At 45.1% G+C, this 19,573-nt stretch overlaps 1 protein-coding gene and 1 non-coding gene across 2 annotated transcripts in view; both read right to left on the bottom strand.

Annotated features, from left to right (window-relative positions):
- Window positions 1–14,797, bottom strand: part of LDLR (low density lipoprotein receptor) — a 32,875-nt gene extending 18,078 nt beyond the window's left edge. The window contains exons 1-3 of the mRNA XM_052643028.1: window positions 14,669–14,797; window positions 4,397–4,519; window positions 2,730–2,852 (exon numbers count right to left, since the gene is read on the bottom strand). Of these exons, the coding sequence (XP_052498988.1) occupies window positions 2,730–2,852; window positions 4,397–4,519; window positions 14,669–14,735 (313 nt within the window). The 5' untranslated portion in view covers window positions 14,736–14,797. The remainder of the gene's footprint in view (window positions 1–2,729; window positions 2,853–4,396; window positions 4,520–14,668) is intronic.
- A 3,824-nt stretch (window positions 14,798–18,621) lies between these two features.
- Window positions 18,622–18,728, bottom strand: LOC128051857 (U6 spliceosomal RNA). Its single transcript, XR_008199776.1, has one exon. It is a non-coding gene; the product is annotated as a U6 spliceosomal RNA (small nuclear RNA).
- Window positions 18,729–19,573: the final 845 nt, after the last annotated feature.

The raw sequence follows: 19,573 nt of genomic DNA, 5'->3' as shown, positions 1-19,573 counted from the left end.
GAACTATAGTCAGTATCTTATAATAAATATAGTGGAAAAGAATAGGAAAAAGAATGTATGTGTGAGTGTGTGTAACTGAATCACTTTGCTCTACACCTAAAACTAACCCAACACTGTAAATTAAACATACTTTAGTTTTAAAAAAAGTGGCTGAGTGGAGTAGGAAATGGCAACCCACTCCAGTATTCTTGCCCGGAGAATCCCATGGACACAGGAGCCTGGCGGGCTACAGTGCATGGGGTCACAAAGAATCGGACACAACTGAGGGACTTGAGCACACTCGCAGGCAACTTAGAATTAAGTGTTCCTTCACTATTGAAGGGCTTCCCTTGTGGCTTAGCTGGTAAAGAATCTGCCTGCAATGCGAGAGACCTGGGTTTGCTCCCTGGGTTGGGAAGATCCCCTGGAGAACGGAAAGGTTACCCACTCCAGTATTCTGGCCTAGAGAATTCCATGGACTGTATAGACCATGGGGTCACAAAGAGTGACTTTCACTTCACTTTACTATTCAAAGCCTCCTTCATTTTATTAGTGGTCCTTGAGCAGCTCTGAACGTTTGGAAACTGGGTGTTGAAGGAAGGTAAAGTAGAATATTTTGATCCGACTAGAGAAACAGTTGTTTTTGAAATACCAGATAGTAAACGTGATCATCCTCCTTGACCTTCGGCTCAAATATCTCCCTGAAAGTAATGCATTCAGGTTCAGAGGAAGCATAGAGACAGCACTTTAAATGTCACACCGTATTACTTATAAAATGAAAAGGAGGTGATTTCGGCTTTAAAAAACAAAACAAAACAAAAAAATGGCTGGGGACTTCCCTGACAGCCTAGTGGTTAGGGCTCCAGGCTCTCACTGCCAAGGGCCCAGGTTCCATTCCTGGTGGAGGAACTACGATCCCAAAAGCCACTCAGAGTAGCCAGAAATAAAAATAAAAACTGGTGCCATTATTATTATTATTATTTGCTTGTTTTTATTTACAATGACATTGGACTTTTTGAAAGTGAAAGTCGTTCAGTCGTGTCCCACTCTTTGCGACCCCATTGACTATACAGTCCATGGAATTCTCCAGGCCAGAATACTGGAGTGGGTAGCCTTTCCCTTCTCCAGGGGATCTTCCCAACCCAAGGATGGAACCTAGGTCTCCTGAACTGCAGGCAGATTCTTTACCAACCGAGTTATCAGGGAAGCCCATACTGGACTTTTTTAAGTTGAAGGAAATGGCAACCCATTCCAGTATTCTTGCCTGGAAAATCCCACGGACAGAGGAACCTGGTGGGCTACAGTCCCTGGGGTCACAAAGAGTCGGCCACGACTGAGCACTAGGTAAATAATTGACTTACAAAGCTGTGTTAGTTTCCAGGTGTGCAACACAGTGACTCAGTGACTTTAGATAGCACAAAATGATCACCAATCCAAGTCTACCTACTGTGTGTCACTCTACAAGGTTATCACCATCTTATTGACTACATTTACCATGCTGTGCATAACATCACTGTGACTTATCTATTTTGCAGGAGGAAGTTGGTTCCTATTAATCTCCCTCCTCTATTTCACTCATTCTCCCACCTCCTGGGTTTGATGGTACTATTATTTTTTTTTAACTTCTTCAGTTTTATTGTACATACATGTCAATCTTTTTTTTCCCCCATTGTGCATGGAATTTAATAATTCTTTTTTTTAAGTTGGATTGAAGTATAGTTGATTTCCAATGGTGTGTTAATTTCTGCTCTGCAGCAAGGAGACTCAGTTATACATAAATGTGTTCTTTTTCATATTCCTTTCCATCATAGTTTATCACAGAATATTAACTATAGTTTCCCTGCCCTATACAATAGGACCTTGTTGCTTATGCTGGTATTATTAAAGAGTCAAAAGAAACAGTAATTATGTGAAATGATGAAGGTGTTAAATAACCCTATTGTGGTAATCATTTCACAATATATATAAAATCATCACACTGGACACTAAACTCACACCATGTTACATGTCAATTATATCTCAGTAAAGCTGGAAGAAAAAATAAAACACTTGGAAAAGAGGCCTGATCCCTTTTATTTTAAAATGCTCCCCAGTGAGAACCAAGGTTAGGTATGCATCACTAAGCAAACACTCACTTTTTAGGTTGTTTTTTTTTAAAATACTCTCTTGGGGGGTTTCATATTTTGTCAACTTGAAGATTTGATGTGATCTCAATTATTTAACGGAGAAGGCAATGGCACCCCACTCCAGTACTCTTGCCTGGAAAATCCCATGGACGGAGGAGCCTGGTAGGCTGCAGTCCATGGGGTTGCTACAAGTCGGATATGACTAAGCGACTTCATTTTCACTTTTCACTTTCATGCATTGGAGAAGGAAATGGCAACCCACTCCAGTGTTCTTGCCTGGAGAATCCCAGGGACAGGGGAGCCTGGTGGGCTGCCGTCTATGGGGTCGCACAGAGTCGGACACGACTGAAGTGACTTAGCAGCAGCAGCAATTATTTAAATTTCCCCCAGGGTGTTTTTTGTTTTTTTTTTAAGAGCCTTACTTTGTTTTTAAAAAATCTACACACTTAGAAAATAAATTATAAATAATGAATAAAATCAAAGAGGCAAGACAGAACCTGCTGCAGAGTGCCTTCCCGTCTGAAACTATGGTTTGGAACAAACTCTGACCTCAGCCGGGAACCCAGTCAGGTCACTTGGACATGGCTAGGATCCACGGGCCACCAGACAAGGGACCCCACTTACGACACCCTTCCTCGTCCGAGCCATTCTCGCAGTCCTTCTGGCCATCGCATCTCCAGGACTCCGAAATGCAGCGGTTGACACGGCCCCCACAGCTGAAGTCCCCCATCTTGCAGGTGACAGACTCTATGGGAGAAACAGAACTGAACCTTAACTCAGAGGCAAGATGGCCTTGCCACTCCTAGCTCTGCAAGGGAAGAACCCAGAGTTTTCTGATAGGAGATTCAGGCTCACTTTTCTGGACCAAAATGAAGGAAATTTAATGGAACTTATTAAAAATGAGTTGCTGAGGACTTCCCTGGGGGTCTGGTGGCTAATACTCCATGCTCCCAATGCAGGGGGCCTGGGTTCAATCCCTGGTCAGGGAACTAGATACCATATACCACAGCTAAAGATCCTGCATGCCACGAGGAAGACTGAAGGTCTTGCAGGCTGCACTTAAGACCCAGCACAGAAAAATAATTTTTTTTTTTAAGTTAGATGCTAGGTGTTGCAAAGGTTTTGGAATGAGATAGAAGTGGTGGTTGCAATATACTAATGCTACTAAACTGGTCACCTTTTTTTAATTTAAAATTTTGGGGTGGCTTTTTAAAAAAATCGCACAGTTGATTTACAATGTGTTAATTTCAGGTGTACAGCAAAGTGACTCAGTTATATGTGTGTGTATATATATATGTATGTGTTTTTTTCAGATTCTTTTCCATTATAGGTTATTACAAGATATTGAATATAGTTCCTTGTGCTATACAGTAGGTCCTTGTCGATTATCTATTTTATATATAGTAGTATGCATCTGTTAATCCCAAATTCCTATTTTATTCCTACCCGCAATGGCCTAATTCAGCGGTTAAGACTCTTAAGCTTCCACTGCAGCTGTTATGGGTTTGATCCCTGGTTGGGAAACTAAGATCCCAAAAGCCACCTGGAGTGGCCAAGAAAACAAAAAACAAACACACAAAAAGGCTAATTTGTGGGACTTCCCCGGCAGTCCAATGGTTAAGACTTTGCCTTCTAACACAGGGTGAAGGTTCGATCCTGGTTGGGAAGCTAAGACCCCCTTGAAGCCAAAAACCTAAATCATTAAGAGGCAATATTATAACAAATTCAATAAAGATATTTAAAAATGGACCATTTAAAAATGGTCCACCAAAAAAACAATCTTAAAAAAGGGCTAATCTGTGTAACATGAACCTCAATGGAAAAAAAAAGAGCCTTTAAAGGAAAGTTCCAATAATATCGTCTCTGTGTGCACGCTAAGTGTTTCAGTCCTCTCCAGTTCTTTGCGACCCCATGGTCTATAGCTCGCCAAGCTGGAGTGGGGTGTCATACCCTCCTCCAGGGGATCTTCCTGACCCAGGGATCAAATCCGAGTCTTTTACATCTCCTGCACTGCAAGTGGATTCTTCACCTCTGACCCACCTGGAAAGCCCAATATCTTCTCTGCCCATCTCCTAATTCATAGAAGAATACATTAGTATGCTTGTCAATTTCTACCACATCTGTCACCCGCTATCATCAAATCACTTTGCCATCCAATAGAAATTAACACATTGAAAATTAAAATTGAAAATGTTTAAGTGTAACACAACTATACTTAGATTAAAAAAAAAAAGGAGTTAAAAAGAAAAGGTTAGGACACATGTCATGTCCAAAGGTGGGGAGATACTCACTACACGTCTCCTGGGATTCATCAGAGCCGTCTTGGCACTCGGCGGTCCCATCACAAACCCACTTATAGGAGATGCATTTCCCATCTCGGCACTGAAACTCATTTCTCGCACAGTTGTCTTCCACTAAAGAGAAGGAAAGGAGAAGGAAGAATCAGGGCTCGGATCACAAAATGCCCGAATTCTTTGTGTCTCTTTCCTGCCGAGTGAAGAATGAACCAGAAATACAATCCTATTGCAGCAGTCAGGTCTCCAGCAAATCAAACACGCACAACAATTAAACTGAGTGAACCAAAAGTATAGTGGAGGATGCGAAGAACACTTCCTAAAAAGGGATTTATCCCCAGTGTGAGATTCTGACATCATGGTTGGTGAGTCCAAAGTGTGGATCCATTGGGCGATGGGGACAAAATATTAGAACCTGGGTGCACAACAGCAAAGAAAAGGACCTGATTTGATTTAGCATGTCACAAACCTGTATTGGAGACAGGACCAAGGAAAATTGAGACTGCAAAAGCATTAAGCTGGAGGAAAACTTGAAAAGCTTTCTCCAGTAGGTAGAATGGAACTAAAGATAAAAATTGGGACTTCTCTCGTGGTTCTGTGGTTGAGAACCCACCTTACAGTACAGGAGACACTTAGTTCCCCTAGTTGGGGAACTAAGATCCCACCTGCCACAGGGCAACTAAGCTCGCGCACCCCGAGAAGCCCACGTGATGCAGCTGAGACCCAGCACAGCCCCCCGAAAAAGGGTACATAAGTTATGAGAGATAATTAATGTAGAGGTCAGAGAGCAGAGATCCAGCGGAAGAGGTGATCATATAACTAAATTTCAGATCTAAAGAAACGGGTTGTTGCTGTTCAGTCGCGGAGGTGTGTCCAGCTCTTTTCGACCCCATGGACAGCAGCATACCAGGCTTCCTTGTCCTTCACTGCCTCCCGGAGTCGGGGCTGCTCTCCAGCTGTGGTGCTCTGGCTTCTCACTGTGGTAGTGGCTCTTGTGGCGGAGCACAGGTTCTAGGCCCACAGGCTTCAGTAGTCGTGGTGCACAGGCTTAGTTGCTCCGAGGCATGTGAGATCTGCCCGGACCAGGAATTGAAATTGTGTCTCCTGCATTGGCAGGCAGATTCTCTACTCCTGAGCCACCAGGGAAGCCCCCTAAAATATACGACTTTTACACCTTGTGGCTCAGATGGTAAAGAATCTGCCCCCAATTCGAGAGACCTGGGTATGATCCCTGGGTGGGGAGGATTTCCAGGAGGAGGGCAAGGCAACCCACTCCAGTATTCTTGCCTGGAGAATCCCCGTGGACAGAGGAGGTTGGCGGGCTACAGTCCATGGGGTTGCAAAGAGTCAGACACGACTAAGAGACCAAGGACACAGAGCAAAATAATACTGACTACATTTAGTTTCAGGTATCATGCTGTGATTCAGGGTCACTGTTACGTGTGAGCTATGATCAAAGCAAACTTTTATCGTGAAAGTTGCTCATTCCAACTCTTTGTAACCCCATGGACTGAATTCTCCAGGCCAGAATACTGGAGTGGGTCAGTCATTTCAGTCACTCAGTTGTGTCAGACTCTTAGGGACCGTATGGACTGCAGCACACCAGGCTTCCAATAAACTTTTATTGGCTGGTAATAAAATTGGTATTACTCTTTTAATCTTTAAATATAGACTTTGATCCCCTTCGTAATCTAAAGTTAACACAGTTAATAAAAATTATGATCCAGTTTATCTCAGGATAAGGAAATAAGACCAAGAGAGAAGCTAGCAGAAATTTCCTCATGAGTCAGATATTCTGAGGCAAATGATATGTAAAATATAAGTTTGGACTGATGGCTACGTTTATTATATTTTTGACTACTTTCGTAAGAAGAACGTTTTTTCTTTTATCACTTTATTTTGAATGTTGACTGAAACCCCCCCAAAAAATAGTTTAATAGTTTGCACAAAATGTATTCTTTTGCTCATTTTGCACAAAGGCAATTAATGAACTCTTCATGCACAAGGCATAAACTATGTCTCCAGAATTAGTCCATTCCCGGGAGAAGCTTCCAGACAAAAAGATCCTTGATCCTTGAATGATTCTTCTCATGCAAGAAGCCTCTTCTTCCTTCATTCTGCATATGGGAGAAGATTCAAGATCTTACATGCTTTATGTCTTTTTATGTATTCAGATCTTTTCCCCCTTGATAGTCTCTTTAAGTGGACTTTCCGGGTGGCTCAGATGGCAAAGAATATATGCCTGCAATGCACGAGACAGAGGAGACTTGGGTTTGATCCCTGGGTCGAGAAAATCCCCTTGAGGAGGAAATGGCAACCGACTCCAGTATTCTTACCTGGAGAATCCCATGGACAGAGGAGCTGGGTGGGCCACAGTCCACGGGGTCGCAAAGAGTTGGACATGGCTGAGCACGCACACATGCACATTCTCTTTAAACACTCATAAGTTTTTTAAAGACTTATTTATTTGCATGTTGGCTGTGCTGAGTTTTCGTTGCTATGTGAGGGCTTTCTCTAGTGGCAGTGAGCAGGGGCTGCTCTCTAGAAGCAGTGTACAGGCTCTGGCGTGCAGGTTCAGCAGATGTGGTGCACAGGATTAGTTGCTCCGTGCCATGTGGGATCATCCTAGACCAGGGCTCCAACTGATGTCCCTTGCGTTGCAAGGTGGATTCTTAAACACTGGAGCACCAGGGAATTTTGAGACCTTGAAGTTTTAACTGAGCACATTACCTAAGGGAGGATCTATAATTTCCAGCTTCCTTTGTGGCCAGGTGTGGCCATGGGACCAAGGTTAAGTTAATGAGCTGTGAGTGAAAGTAAATGTGCAAACTTCACGACCTTAGAGGGTGGCACTGACAAGTTGATTCCTCCTAGTGAGCATTTTGCCCCTCTTACCCTCAACGTACAAGATAAAAACAGACCTAATTAGATATGGTGGAAGGTCAAGCGATAACAATAAGAATGATCAAAGGCACTCTTTGAAGTATGGCTCCCTGTGTCCAACTGCTAATCATCAGCCTTGCCCTTAACGCTTGGCAATAAAAAAGAATGAAATAATGCAATTTGCAGCAACACGGATAAACCTGGAGATGATCATACTAAGTGAAGTAAGCCAGGTAGAGAAAGATGGATATTATACAGTAGCACTTATATGTGGAGTCTTTAAAAAAAAAGATACAAATGGACTGATTTAAAACAGAAATTAGACCCACAGACATAGAGAACAGATTATGGTTATCAAAGAGGAGAGAAGTGAGGGACAGATAAATTAGGAGACTGAGATGGACACATACACGTTACTATATATAAAACAGATCACCAACAAGGACCTACTATGTAGCACAGGGAACTATATACTCAATTGTCTTGTAATAACGTGTAAGGGAAAAGAAACTGAAAAAGAATCGGAGTCACTGAAATGAACACAACATTGTAAATCAAATATACTTTACTATATATATATATATATATATATATATATATATATATATGTTACTTCATATATAGAGATATAAAGGAAAAAAAGAAACCTTGCCCCCACTACATCATGATTTGAGATTTTTAGCTATAGTAGGAAGCCATCACAAATAACAAGATATTTTAAAACGTTATGTGTTTGATTTTTATCTCACCTTTTTAACATACCTGCTTTTCTGTATAATTATGGTTTTTAATGTACACCAGATGATAGCATAGGTATATGACAAATAATTATATTAATTATTATAATAATTAATCTGGATCTGGTAAAAAAAGATTTCACAACCTCAGATCCCAAAGCTCTGCAGTCCCTTCTGGTACAATGTCCCCACCTAACTCCCTCCTCTTTACTTGCCTAACAGTTCAGCTTCGAAGCTAACCTTCCCCGAAACTGTGTTTAGCAGCCCGTGGGCTTCCCAGTGGCGCTGGTGGTAAAGAACCCACCTGCCAATGCAGGAGATGGTAAGAGTCACAGTTCAATCCCTGGGCCAGAAAGATCTCCTGGAGGAGGGCATGGCGACCAGCTCCAGAATTCTTGCCTGGAGAATCCCATGGACAGAGGAGCCTGGCAGGCTACAGTCCACGGGGTCGCAAAGAGTTGGACACAACTGGAAGTGGTTTAGCACGCACGCATACAAGAGCTCCTAAAACTCCCATTTCTCACTCCTAACATACAAGATCTAAAGCATTTGTTTACCAAGTCCCCCAGCCTAGATTTAAACTCCTGGAGAGTAAGGAATGTCTTTTTTTTCCTCTCAGCGTGAAACCATCAGAGCCCAAGGCCTGAGTCAAAACAAGATTTGTTCAGCTGGTATGCCCCAATCAGAGACAGGTCCATCATATTACTGGGCAAAGATTTTGGAAAAGTGGAACTCTTCTAGTTTCATCTCTTCGGAGGGCAACAGGGCAGAATCTGTCAAATTTTAAAGTGCAAAGTCCCTGGGACCCAGAAGAATTATTAACACAGGTGTATAACAATGTCAAGTTCAAAAAGGTCCAAAGCTTTTTTTTTTCCCACTGAGCAGTGTGGTTTGTGGGGTCTTAATTCCTCAACCAGGAATCAAGCTTCTGCCCCCTACAGTGGAAGCTCGGAGTCCTAACCACTGGACAGTCAGGGAATTCCCTGTCCAGTTTCTTTTGCTCAAGTACATACTATTCATGTGCTGTTCTAGCTCAGGAACAACTAACCGATAATGATAGAAACTGGGCTTTCCTGGTGGCTGAGACGTAAAGAGTCTGCCTGCAATGCAGGAGACGCAGGTTTGATCCCTGGGTCGGGAAAATCCCCTGGAGAAGGAACTGGCAGCCCACTCCAGTATTCTTGCCTGGAGAATCTCATGGACAGAGGAGCCTGGTGGGTCCATGGGGTTGAAAAGAGTCGGCACAACTGAGTGACTAACACTTTCACTTTTCGCAATGACAGAAATCAGATTAGAGGTGCCTCTGGTCTGTGTCTGGCAGGTGAGTAAGCTGAAGAGAGCTGGGAACTTCCTCGGGGGAGAGAAGTCCTCTAGGTCCTAATGAGAGGTGGCTACACGGAAGTAGATGTCTATCACAACTCACTGAACTCTTATCTGTCGATTTTATAGTATGTCAATTGCATCTTTAATTCAAAATAAACAAATTCTGGGTCTTCAAAGCTCATTGTCCGGTGTTCCTACCCAGAGGAACAGTCAAGTGAGGTTAGGAGAGAGATGAGTGGAGGGGTGGAGGAGGCTATAGGTGATAAAGAGAGAAATACATACAAGGAGTGTTTAGAAGCATCAACAGAACTTGGTAACTGAACTTACAAAGAGACCAAGCTGGAGGTAACCCCAGTGGAGAGCTCAGGAGATTCAAATGAGCTGAGCTCTAGAATCTGCCGCTATCAGAAGACAGATAATGCACCGCCCAGCTACTGATCCAGACAGGACATCGCCCTCTGAGGTGCCTCTGCAATATAGCCCACATCCACTGACTCACAGCTGAATTGTGATTATGCCTGAAAAAGGAAATGACTCACTTCTGGCTTCCCGCATGGGGTGGGTAAAAAGCAATCAAAATTCCAGGACTCTCAGAAAAAAAGTTTAAAAAAAAAAGGAAGTTCAGGCAAGGGACATTCTCTACAGAGGAGGAGGATTCTGGAGGAGGAACTTCTGCCATCTGCTCTCCCAGCCAGGAGATGGCAGTTTCAATCATCGCTAATTCACTTTGCCCAAGGAACCATCTCACACGCAGAATATGCTGCTGGAAAGGCTAAAAATATTAAATCATTTTGAAAGTGCAAAAATGAAAGTGTTAGTCGCTCAGTCATGTCCAACTCTTTTGCAACGCCATGAACTGTACCCCACCAGGCTCCTGTGTCCATGGGATTCTCCAGGCAAGAATACTGGAGGGGGTTGCCATTTTCTTCTCCAGGGGATCTTCCCAACCCAGGAATCAAACCCAGGTCTCCTGCATTGCAGCCAGATTCTTTACCGTCTAAGCCACCAGGGAAGCCCTACTGGAAAGGCTAGAAACATTAAACCATCTTAAAGCCCTTTAAATAGGGATAAAGAGGATCTTCTCTAGTGGTCCTCTGCACTCTGCACTCCCAATGCAGGGGCGCTGGGTCCGATCCCTGACTGGGGAACTAACATCCCACATTCTGCAATGAAGACCACAAACTAGAGGGCCCCCACCTCACAACAAAGATCCAAATATAAAAATTACAATACTAACAAAAAAGTAAGAGAGGGAAAGAGCAACAACCGCCTTCCCTGGACACCAACGAGCCCTCCCCTGGGCAACAGTTAATCAAATATTTTCTTGTCGTAGATGGCTGAAGACCTCACCAACAAGAAGAGCCTACTACTACGTATTTCTACCTGAACAGCTGTTCATCCAGCTGGCCATCAGCTGTAACGTCTGAATGAAAAGTGAATGGATTTCACCATTACCAACAGCAGTCAGCTAGGAAATGTCTCGTGGCCTTGCTCATATGGCCGAGGATAAATGACGGTGAGCACCCAGGAGAGCACCTCAAGATAGGTGTCCCGGCAGTGGGCAACCCTGACCTGACCAAGGAGTCAGAACTAGTCCTACTTCACACACCACAGCCCAAAGAAACAAACAGCTCTTTCTTATTTTCTCCCAGTTCCACAAGCAAGGTTTGGGTTTTGTATGTCAGTTTCAGTTGAATTTCAGCAAAAGCAAACCAGAGCACCACATCCCATAACTCCTCATACTGGGGATGGCTAAAATTACATAAGCAACATCCCTCTCCCCCGCGAAAACAGAAAACAATCGAAACTCTAGCCCGTAGACCTCTCCTGTCACGGGCGAGGAATCAGGAACAAGGTTATCGAAACAGAAAAGGAGAATATACATTTCTGCTTTTTCGCCAGCACACATGTGAGGTGGTAAATGCTTTCAAGGTTTTCCTTCCGCGGATACTGAAGATAGTGGTTGTTCAAGAAAACCAAAATAATACATGGAGGGAATTCCCTGGTGGTCCCAAGGTTAGGGCTCAGTGAATGGCACCCCACTCCAGTACTCTTGCCTGGCAAATCCCATGGATGGAGGAGCCTGGTAGGCTGCAGTCCATGGGGTCACTGAGGGTCGGACACGACTGAGCGACTTCACTTTCACTGTTCACTTTCATAATTGAAGGAAATGGCAACCCACTCCAGTGTTCTTGCCTGGAGAATCCCAGGGATGGGGGAGCCTGGTGGGCTGCCGTCTACGGAGTCACACAGAGTCGGACACCACTGAAGTGACTTAGCAGTAGCAGCAGCTTTCACTGCCAGGGCCTGGGAACTAAGATCCTACAAGATGAGAGGCATGGACCAAAAAAAATAAAAAATAAATACTTGGAATCACTTTCTTGAAAAAGAAATGACCTGGGTCTTCCCTGGCGGTCCAGTTGTTGGGACCTCGCTTTCCAGTGCAAGGGATGTGGGTTCAATCCCTAGTTGGGAAGCTAAGATCCCACAGGCCTCAGAGCCAAAAAAACCAAAACATAAAACAGAAGCAACATCATAACAAATTCAATAAAGACTTTCAAAAAAAGATGTTCCACACCAAAAAAATCTTAATAAAAGAAAAAAATGGCTGAAGCTAAGAGTCTTACCAGAAAATGAATGAAAAATCCTTTTACCCGTGCTCTTTCCCACAAGAGGGACCACCAAGGTATTTTCCCCGGAGGTGATCTCCATGGTAGTTTTGTCGTCTGCTCCTTTGAGGGGTAGCCAGTTTCTATCACTGTTCACTGCTGACTACTTGCATGGTGTCTTAGCAACACATGGTTACTTGCTAGACAGTGGAGCAGATTGTGGATGCTGTTAACATACTGAATGTGGAATGTGAAAGGCAATCAAAGCACTGAGCAAAAAAGGCATCTGGAATTGGGTCTTATTAGGGCAGGAACCCTACAGATATGAGCAGGAATGCCCTAGAAAGACAGAATGAGGCAGATATTTCTCTTAAAGGTTTGCAGTCTCAGAAACATTCTCCCTATCTTTAGTGAGTGTTGCCCAGGAAGATAAATATGCCTGACAATGACCAGTGAATCCCCCTGGGGCTTGTTGTTAAAGCAGTTGTTGTTCAGTGACTAAATTGTGTCCAACTCTTCCTGATCTCACGGATTGCAGCATGCCAGGCTCCTCTGTTCTCCGCTATCTCCCAGAATTTGCTCAGATTCATGTCTCTTGAGTCAGTGATGCTATCTAACCATCTTATCCTCTGTTAAAGCAGACACAACTTAGTAGGAACACTCTACTTTCTGAATTTGGGTGTGTCCCTGGCATATCTGATACCCCTCACCCAACTGTCAATTAATTGACTTTGATTTGGCTAAAGGAAAGCAAGCAGTTAAGATTCCAATTACTACCATTCGCAAAATAAACAGACAAGAAATTCCCGCCCCTCGGGGCAAACTGGAGTAGCCAGGGCTGCTACAGATGTCTATCATGAAGTTAATGCCAGAGTAGATACTTAGTGGAATACACAGTAGAATACTGGAGTGGGTTGTCATGTCCTTTTCCAGGGATCTTCCGGACTCAGGGATTGAACCCAGGTCTCCCACACTGCAGGCAGATATTTAATAGCTGCCTACTCACTCTCAGGAGTTTGGGGAACACACCCAGACTCAGAGCCTCCTTGAGAACCAAAATACATCAGATCCTCAAGCTGCCCAGTGAAAAAGGAAACTGAAGCAACATATCTTGCTTAATGAAACTTCACTGCCGTTAATATCCTCTTAAAGAAGGAGTGGATCTCTGTGTGAAATACAGGCTCATCAACTGTCTCTTTTTCAAGCCACCATCCCTCTGCTTCACACAACCCAATGGCCGAATTATTACAATAACCCTCTGCCGTGTGGCTGAAATCCTCCTTCCTTTCCTCCCAGAGGAAACTGCGATGTGTGTGTCACAGGTACTGATTCCAAGGGTTCAAAGTTCTCTGCTCAAAGCCACCCCTCCCCCTCCATTAAAAGAAAAAGCTTCCTGCATCCTGTTCATGGGACAATTCCAATACTTTTCTAGGCCCAGCTGGTTGTTAAGTTGGAAAAGGACCATTTCTTTATTATCCAGGGCGAGGTCAAATGTCTCCCTCAGCCACTGGATAACAGGATATTGCACCAACTAGCCTCTTGCAGCAGCAGCAGCAGCCTCTTGCTCAAATCTAAAATTCAAACCCCCTAAAATGAAAGGTTGTCATGTTGTCATGAGAGCAGCTCAACTGAACTCATTTTAGCGCCTATGAACAAACAAGGCAACCCCAAAGGGTTCCATTCGGTCCCCAGCTCTCGGTCCCTGCCCAGGCACGGATGAAAGTCTCCATTAAGTGCCCTTCACGTCCGATCCGGGAAGGACTAGAGTTTCTAGGCAACGTTTCAGACTGGGAAGGAACTGAGGCCTTGAAGGTGGCCTGGGGGTCACGTCTGCGAACTGGTCCCAGTCGGGCGGGGTCAGAGAAGCTCCCGAGGACAAAGTGGGTACGAAGGCATCACTGCAGATAGAGGAGGAAACAGGCCTTGGCCGAGCGGGGCTCAAGCGCTCAGCGGGCACCTCATCTATGCTTGCAGAGTTTCTCCAGGGGCCCGGGACTTGTCGCATCATTTATGACGGGAGCCCTGAACGACTAGCCTTCGACATCCTCACGGAGATGTAGGTGAGGCGCGTGGCGTGCGCCAGCTCCGCCCCGCCCCGCCCGGGCCTCAGCAACCACCGCCTTCCATTGGCCAAGGGGTGTGGCTCGAGGCTCGCCTGTTCGAATGGCGCCCAATGGGAGCTCGGGGGAGGGCCCACAGGGCTGAAGGCGGGGCTGGAGGAGGAGGCTAAGGGCGGAAGCTTGGTGCAGGTTAGACGAGTCCCGCTCCGCTTCCAGAGGCAGCAGCGCCCTTGGGAAGCACAAAGCCAACTTGACCGCCGCCGTAACCCCTGAGGGTGAGACGATGTGGAGGAGCGCCCGTAGGGCTTCCAGGCTGAGCAGCCAGTTTTCGGGTCCGTCTCACCCCTGGAATAACTCTGGGAGGGAGTACCTCCTCCTAAAGCGTACCAGGCTCTAAGAAAAGGGGAGTGGTCCCCCATTGTGGGGATACTTGTAGGGAAAGCCGCGTCGCCTTCCCCTCCCAGACCCCTCAGACACCTATCCCCAGAACCCTTTTCCCAGTCCAGCCGTTGGGGAAGGACTTTGTCATTTTCCCACGTCTTCCATGGATTGAATGATTTTTCATTTTCTCTCCCGCCGGCCCCCCCAAATACCAAGGGGCTCCCCAAATTCAGGAGTTCACCCCTATCCCACGCGGGCTTCCGGAGCCAGCCTCACCTGCAGCCTCCCCCGCAGCGATGAGCAGGGCGATGGCCCAGCGCAGTCCCCAGCCCGCGAGCCTCATGATCCCAGCCTCCGCTTGTCACGCCCCGGCCCAGGCCGCTGTCCGCTGGCAGTGACCGCTCTGGCAACCCGGGCTTCGCGCGGCCAGGACGCGACTGCACGCGGGGCCCCAGTCATATGCAGCATTTCTATGTGAGGTTTCCCGGAGAGGGAGGAGTTTGCAGTGGGGTGATTTTCAAATATCTTCACCTCACTGTGGGAGGAGGAGTTTGGAGAGGAGGAGTTTCAAACGGCCGATGTGACATGGGCTCCTTAACCCATGAAGCCCTGATTCAGATTCCAGTTCTTTCCAAAGCTGGTCCCGGACAGGCTACAGGGTTTGTCGCAGAAAGAGCTGAGCCGCCCCCATGCCCACCCTCAAAATGAAATCCCGCATCTCCTTTAAATTTCTCTCAAATTTTGATTGTTATGTTCCCTTTGGTGCCCAAAGAAGATTCTATCTGCCCTTCCAAATCATCTAATTGGCTAATGACATCTCCCCTCTGACTCAAAACCAAAAACTAGAGATGTTGGAAACTTAACCCCCACCACTTTTCTCTACTTGCCTAGGAATTGTTTATAGATTTTAACTGTTTCATCATATATAGTTTTAGAGGGTTCTTCCAAATTTCCCCATAAAACTGTTATCAGTGATGCATTTAAATAAAATCATCACAAAAGTACTGGCAAAGACTGATTTTGTTTTGTGGGATCCAGCACTTGGATGAATTATGGGCCAAAACATCTCTGAAATCAACTGAGCTCATACATGGGGTCTGGACATAAATAGTGATTTATCTTATTCAGAGAAAGGGTTGAACAAACAGAGTGGCCATGGCCACTTCCTCTCCCCAAAGCCAAATCAAAACAAACTAGAGATTTCAGAGCTGAACCTGAATGCCGAAACCACCAAGAGCTGATGGTGAACAGCTTTTAAGAATCAGGGTGTCTCTTTGGTGGAGATTGATGAACTTGCCAGGGTCCCTTGCCAAAAAGCCCTCCTACAAAGGGTCTGGCAGTTTGGGAGGGTTCTCTCTGGAACGAGCAGAGTTCTCTGAGGTTTTACAAACTGAGCTTGGCAGGCGTACTACCCTCTCAGCAGGCTTTGGGAGAAACCCAGGAGAGAAGGCAGAAAAGAGGCAGAGAGGAGATAATTGAACTCTCAGAAAGAAAAACAGTGATTAACCCAGGAGAAGAAACTTATAGACAGTGTCTGGCAGTATAGAGCCCCAGCTTCTGAATCATACAGAATTTGGGCGAGTCCCTTAGCTTTGCCAATTAAAAAAATGGGACACTGGGACTTCCCTCATGATCAAGTGGTTAGGATGCCATGTTTTCACTGAAGAGGGAGTGGGTTCCATACCTGGTCAGGGAAGTGAGATCCCATAAGCCTCAAGGCAGTGGATGAGAGGGCAGGGTAGGGGAAGGAGGAAGAAGGGAGGAAGGAAACCAGGGAGAAAGTAATGCCTACTTCCCTTACTTGGCAGGTTCAGTGTCAGGGTCAAAATGAAATCATGAATAATCTTAGCTGCAGAAATTGACAAGGATGGGCAAGTTCTGGGAGTTGCAACGTTTATGAATGTGTTACCCTCCATTCCATTCCTTATAACATATTAACATATGCTCCTTTTTTTCCCCCCTCAAAGTCTGGAGCACTAGGTTTGATTTCTCTTCTGAAAACTTACGAGACCTCACAGACTCAGTTTCTGTTGCAAGCCCAGCTTTCTCTGATCCATCTGGTGGTAGGTGGCTTGTTCTGCTCAACAGCCCTGGAAAGGGTTACCAGGAAGAGACTGTCTTCCAGAGAGGACTCAGCTTACTTAACATGTGTTCAGAGCTAGTTGTATGGAGATATAGGGACAGGCCTGGAAAAGGGCTACAAAAACCCTGAAAAGAACATTCCTGGAGGGCTCAAGCCTGGGCAAGAATTCTGGGACAGTTTTACCCAGGTCTCCCTTTAATCTGTCTGCAGAAATTTCAAGGTCCTTTGTGTTCCTGCCACAAAAGCATATATTGCCCCGAGGATGGAGTCACGCTGTTTAAATTTCTCTACTTCTTGGAGCCTTCATATGCTCTTCTGTAACTTACTCAGGGTTCTTGTGAGGATTAAGTAAATTTATATATATATATATATATGCTGCTAAGTCGCTTCAGTCGTATTCGACTCTGTGCGACCCCATGGACTGCAGCCCACCAGGCTCCGCCGTCCCTGGGATTCTCCAGTCAAAAACACTGGAGTGGGTTGCCATTGCCTTCTCCAATGCATGAAAATGAAAAGTGAAAGTGAAGTCTCTCAGTCGTGTCCGACTGCTCGAGACCCCATGGACTGCAGCCTACCAGGCTCCTCTGTCCATGGGATTTTCCAGACGAGGGTACTGGAGTGGGTTGCCATTGCCTTATATATATATATAATGATTATATAAAATGATTACTTATATAAATAATTATATATAGCACTGTTGTGTGTTTTATTTATTTTTACTTTTGACTCTGCTGGGTCTTTTGCTATGCCTGGACTTTCTCCAGTTGCAGCAAACAGGAGCTGCTCCTCGTTGCAGTGCTCAGACTTTTTTAAAAAAATTAATTTATCTTTTTATTGAAGGATAATTGCTGTACAGAATTTTGTTGTTTTCTGTCAAACCTCAGCATGAATCAGCCATGCTGCTGCCGCTAAGTTGCTTCAGTCGTGTCCAACTCTGTGCGACCCCATAGACAACAGCCCACCAGGCTCCCCCATCCCTGGGATTCTCTAGGCAAGAATACTGGAGTGGGTTGCCATTTCCTTCTCCAAAGCATGAAAGTGAAAAGTGAAAGTGAAGTTGCTCAGTCGTGTCCGACTATTCACGACTCCATGGACTGCAGCCTACCAAGCTCCTCCGTCCATGGGGTTTTCCAGGCAAGAGTACTGGAGTGGGGTGCCATTGCCTTCTCCAAATGAATCAGCCATAGGTATACACATATCCCCTCCCTTTTGAACCTCCCTCCCATCTCCCTCCCCATCCCACCCCTCTAGGTTGATAAAGAATCCCTGTTTGAGTTTCCTCAGCCATACAGCAAATTCCCATTGGCTGTCTATTTTACATATGGTAATCTAAGTTCCCACATTACTCTTTCCATACATCTCACCCTCTCCCCACGTCCATAAGTCTATTCTCTATGTCTGTTTCTCCATTGCTGCCCTGTAAATAAATTCTTTAGTACCATTTTTCTAGATTCTGTATATATGCGTTAGAATACAATATTTATCTTTTGTCTTTCTGACTTACTTCACTCTGTATAATAGGTTCTAGGTTCATCCACCTCATTAGAATGGACTCAAATCCATTCCTTTTTAAGGCTGAGTAATATTCCATTGTGCATATGTACCACAACTTCTTTATCCATTCATCTGTTGATGGGCATCTAGGTTGCTTCCATGTTCTAGCTATTGTAAGCAGTGCTGCAATGAACAATGGAATACATGTCTCTTTTTCAGTTTTGGTTTCCTCAGGGTATATGCCTAGGAGTGGGACTACTGGGTCATATTGTGGTTTTATTCCTGGTTTTTTAAGGAATCTTCATACCTTCTTCCATAGTGGCTGTATCAATTTATACCCCCACCAACAGTGTAAGTGTGTTCCCTTTTCTCCACACCCTCTCCAGCATTTATTGTTTGCAGACTTTTTGATGATGGCCATTCTGATCAGTGTGAGGTGATATATCATTGTAGTTTTGATTTGCATTTCTCTAATAATGAGCGATGTTGAGCATCTTTTCAGCAAGAAGACATCTGTATGTCTTCTTTGGATAAATGTCTGTTTAGGTCTTTTTCCCACTTTTTGATTGGGCTGTTTGTTTTTCTGGTATTGAGTTGTATGAGCTGCTTGTATATTTTGGGAATTAATCCTTTGTCAATTGTTTCATTTGCTAAAAATATGGAATGCTTCACGAATTTACCTGTCATCCTTGCGCAGGGGCCATGCTAATCTTCTCTGTATCGGTCCAGTTTTAGTATATGTGCTGCCGGAGCGAGCACATGCTCGGAGTTTTTCGGCGGCTTCTCTTGCTGCAGAGCATGGGCTCTAGGCAAGTCAGCTTCAGGAGCTGTGGCATGTGGGCTCCGTAGTTGCAGCTCCTGGGCCCGATAGCATGGGCTTCAGTAGCTGTGGCCCATGGACTCCATGTGTGTGGCACAGTAGTTGCTCCCCATGGCATGTGGAATATTCTGAGACCAGGGATCAAACCCATGTCCCCAGCATTGGCATGCAGGTTCCCATCCACTGTGCCATGACGGAATGGAAGACAGTCTCTTCCTGGTAACCCTTTCCAGGGCTGTTGAGCAGAACAAGCCACCTACCACCAGATGGATATATGATTTTATATATGAATGATTATATATATGTGCCACATATATGTCTCAGTTCAGTTCAGTTCCGTCGCTCAGTCGTGTAAAACTCTTTGTGACCCCATGGACTGCAGCATGCCAGGCCTCCCTGTCCATCAGCAACTCCCGGAGTTTCCTCACACTCATGTCTACTGAGTCGTTACTGCCATCCAACCATCGCATATATATATGTATATACATATATATATATGCAATTGGGGGCTTCCCAGGTAGCTTTAGTGGCAATGAACCCACTTGCCAGTGCAGGAGACATAAGAGACACAGGTTCAATCCCAGGGTCAGGAAGATCCCTTGAAGAAGGGCATGGCAACCCACGCCAGTTTTCTTGCCTGGAGAACGCTGTGGACAGAGGAGCCTGGCCGGCCACAGTCCATGGGGTTGCAGAGTTGGACACATATTGGAGCCGTGCTTGTTTGGCACATAATGACCATAGTGCGTTGGTTCCTTGTTTTGGTTTTGTCTGTCTTTGCAATGAC

Source organism: Budorcas taxicolor, chromosome 7 (assembly GCF_023091745.1).
Source record: "Budorcas taxicolor isolate Tak-1 chromosome 7, Takin1.1, whole genome shotgun sequence".
In the NCBI taxonomy this organism is placed as follows: domain Eukaryota; kingdom Metazoa; phylum Chordata; class Mammalia; order Artiodactyla; family Bovidae; genus Budorcas; species Budorcas taxicolor.
This window is presented reverse-complemented; position numbering and strand designations above follow the sequence as displayed.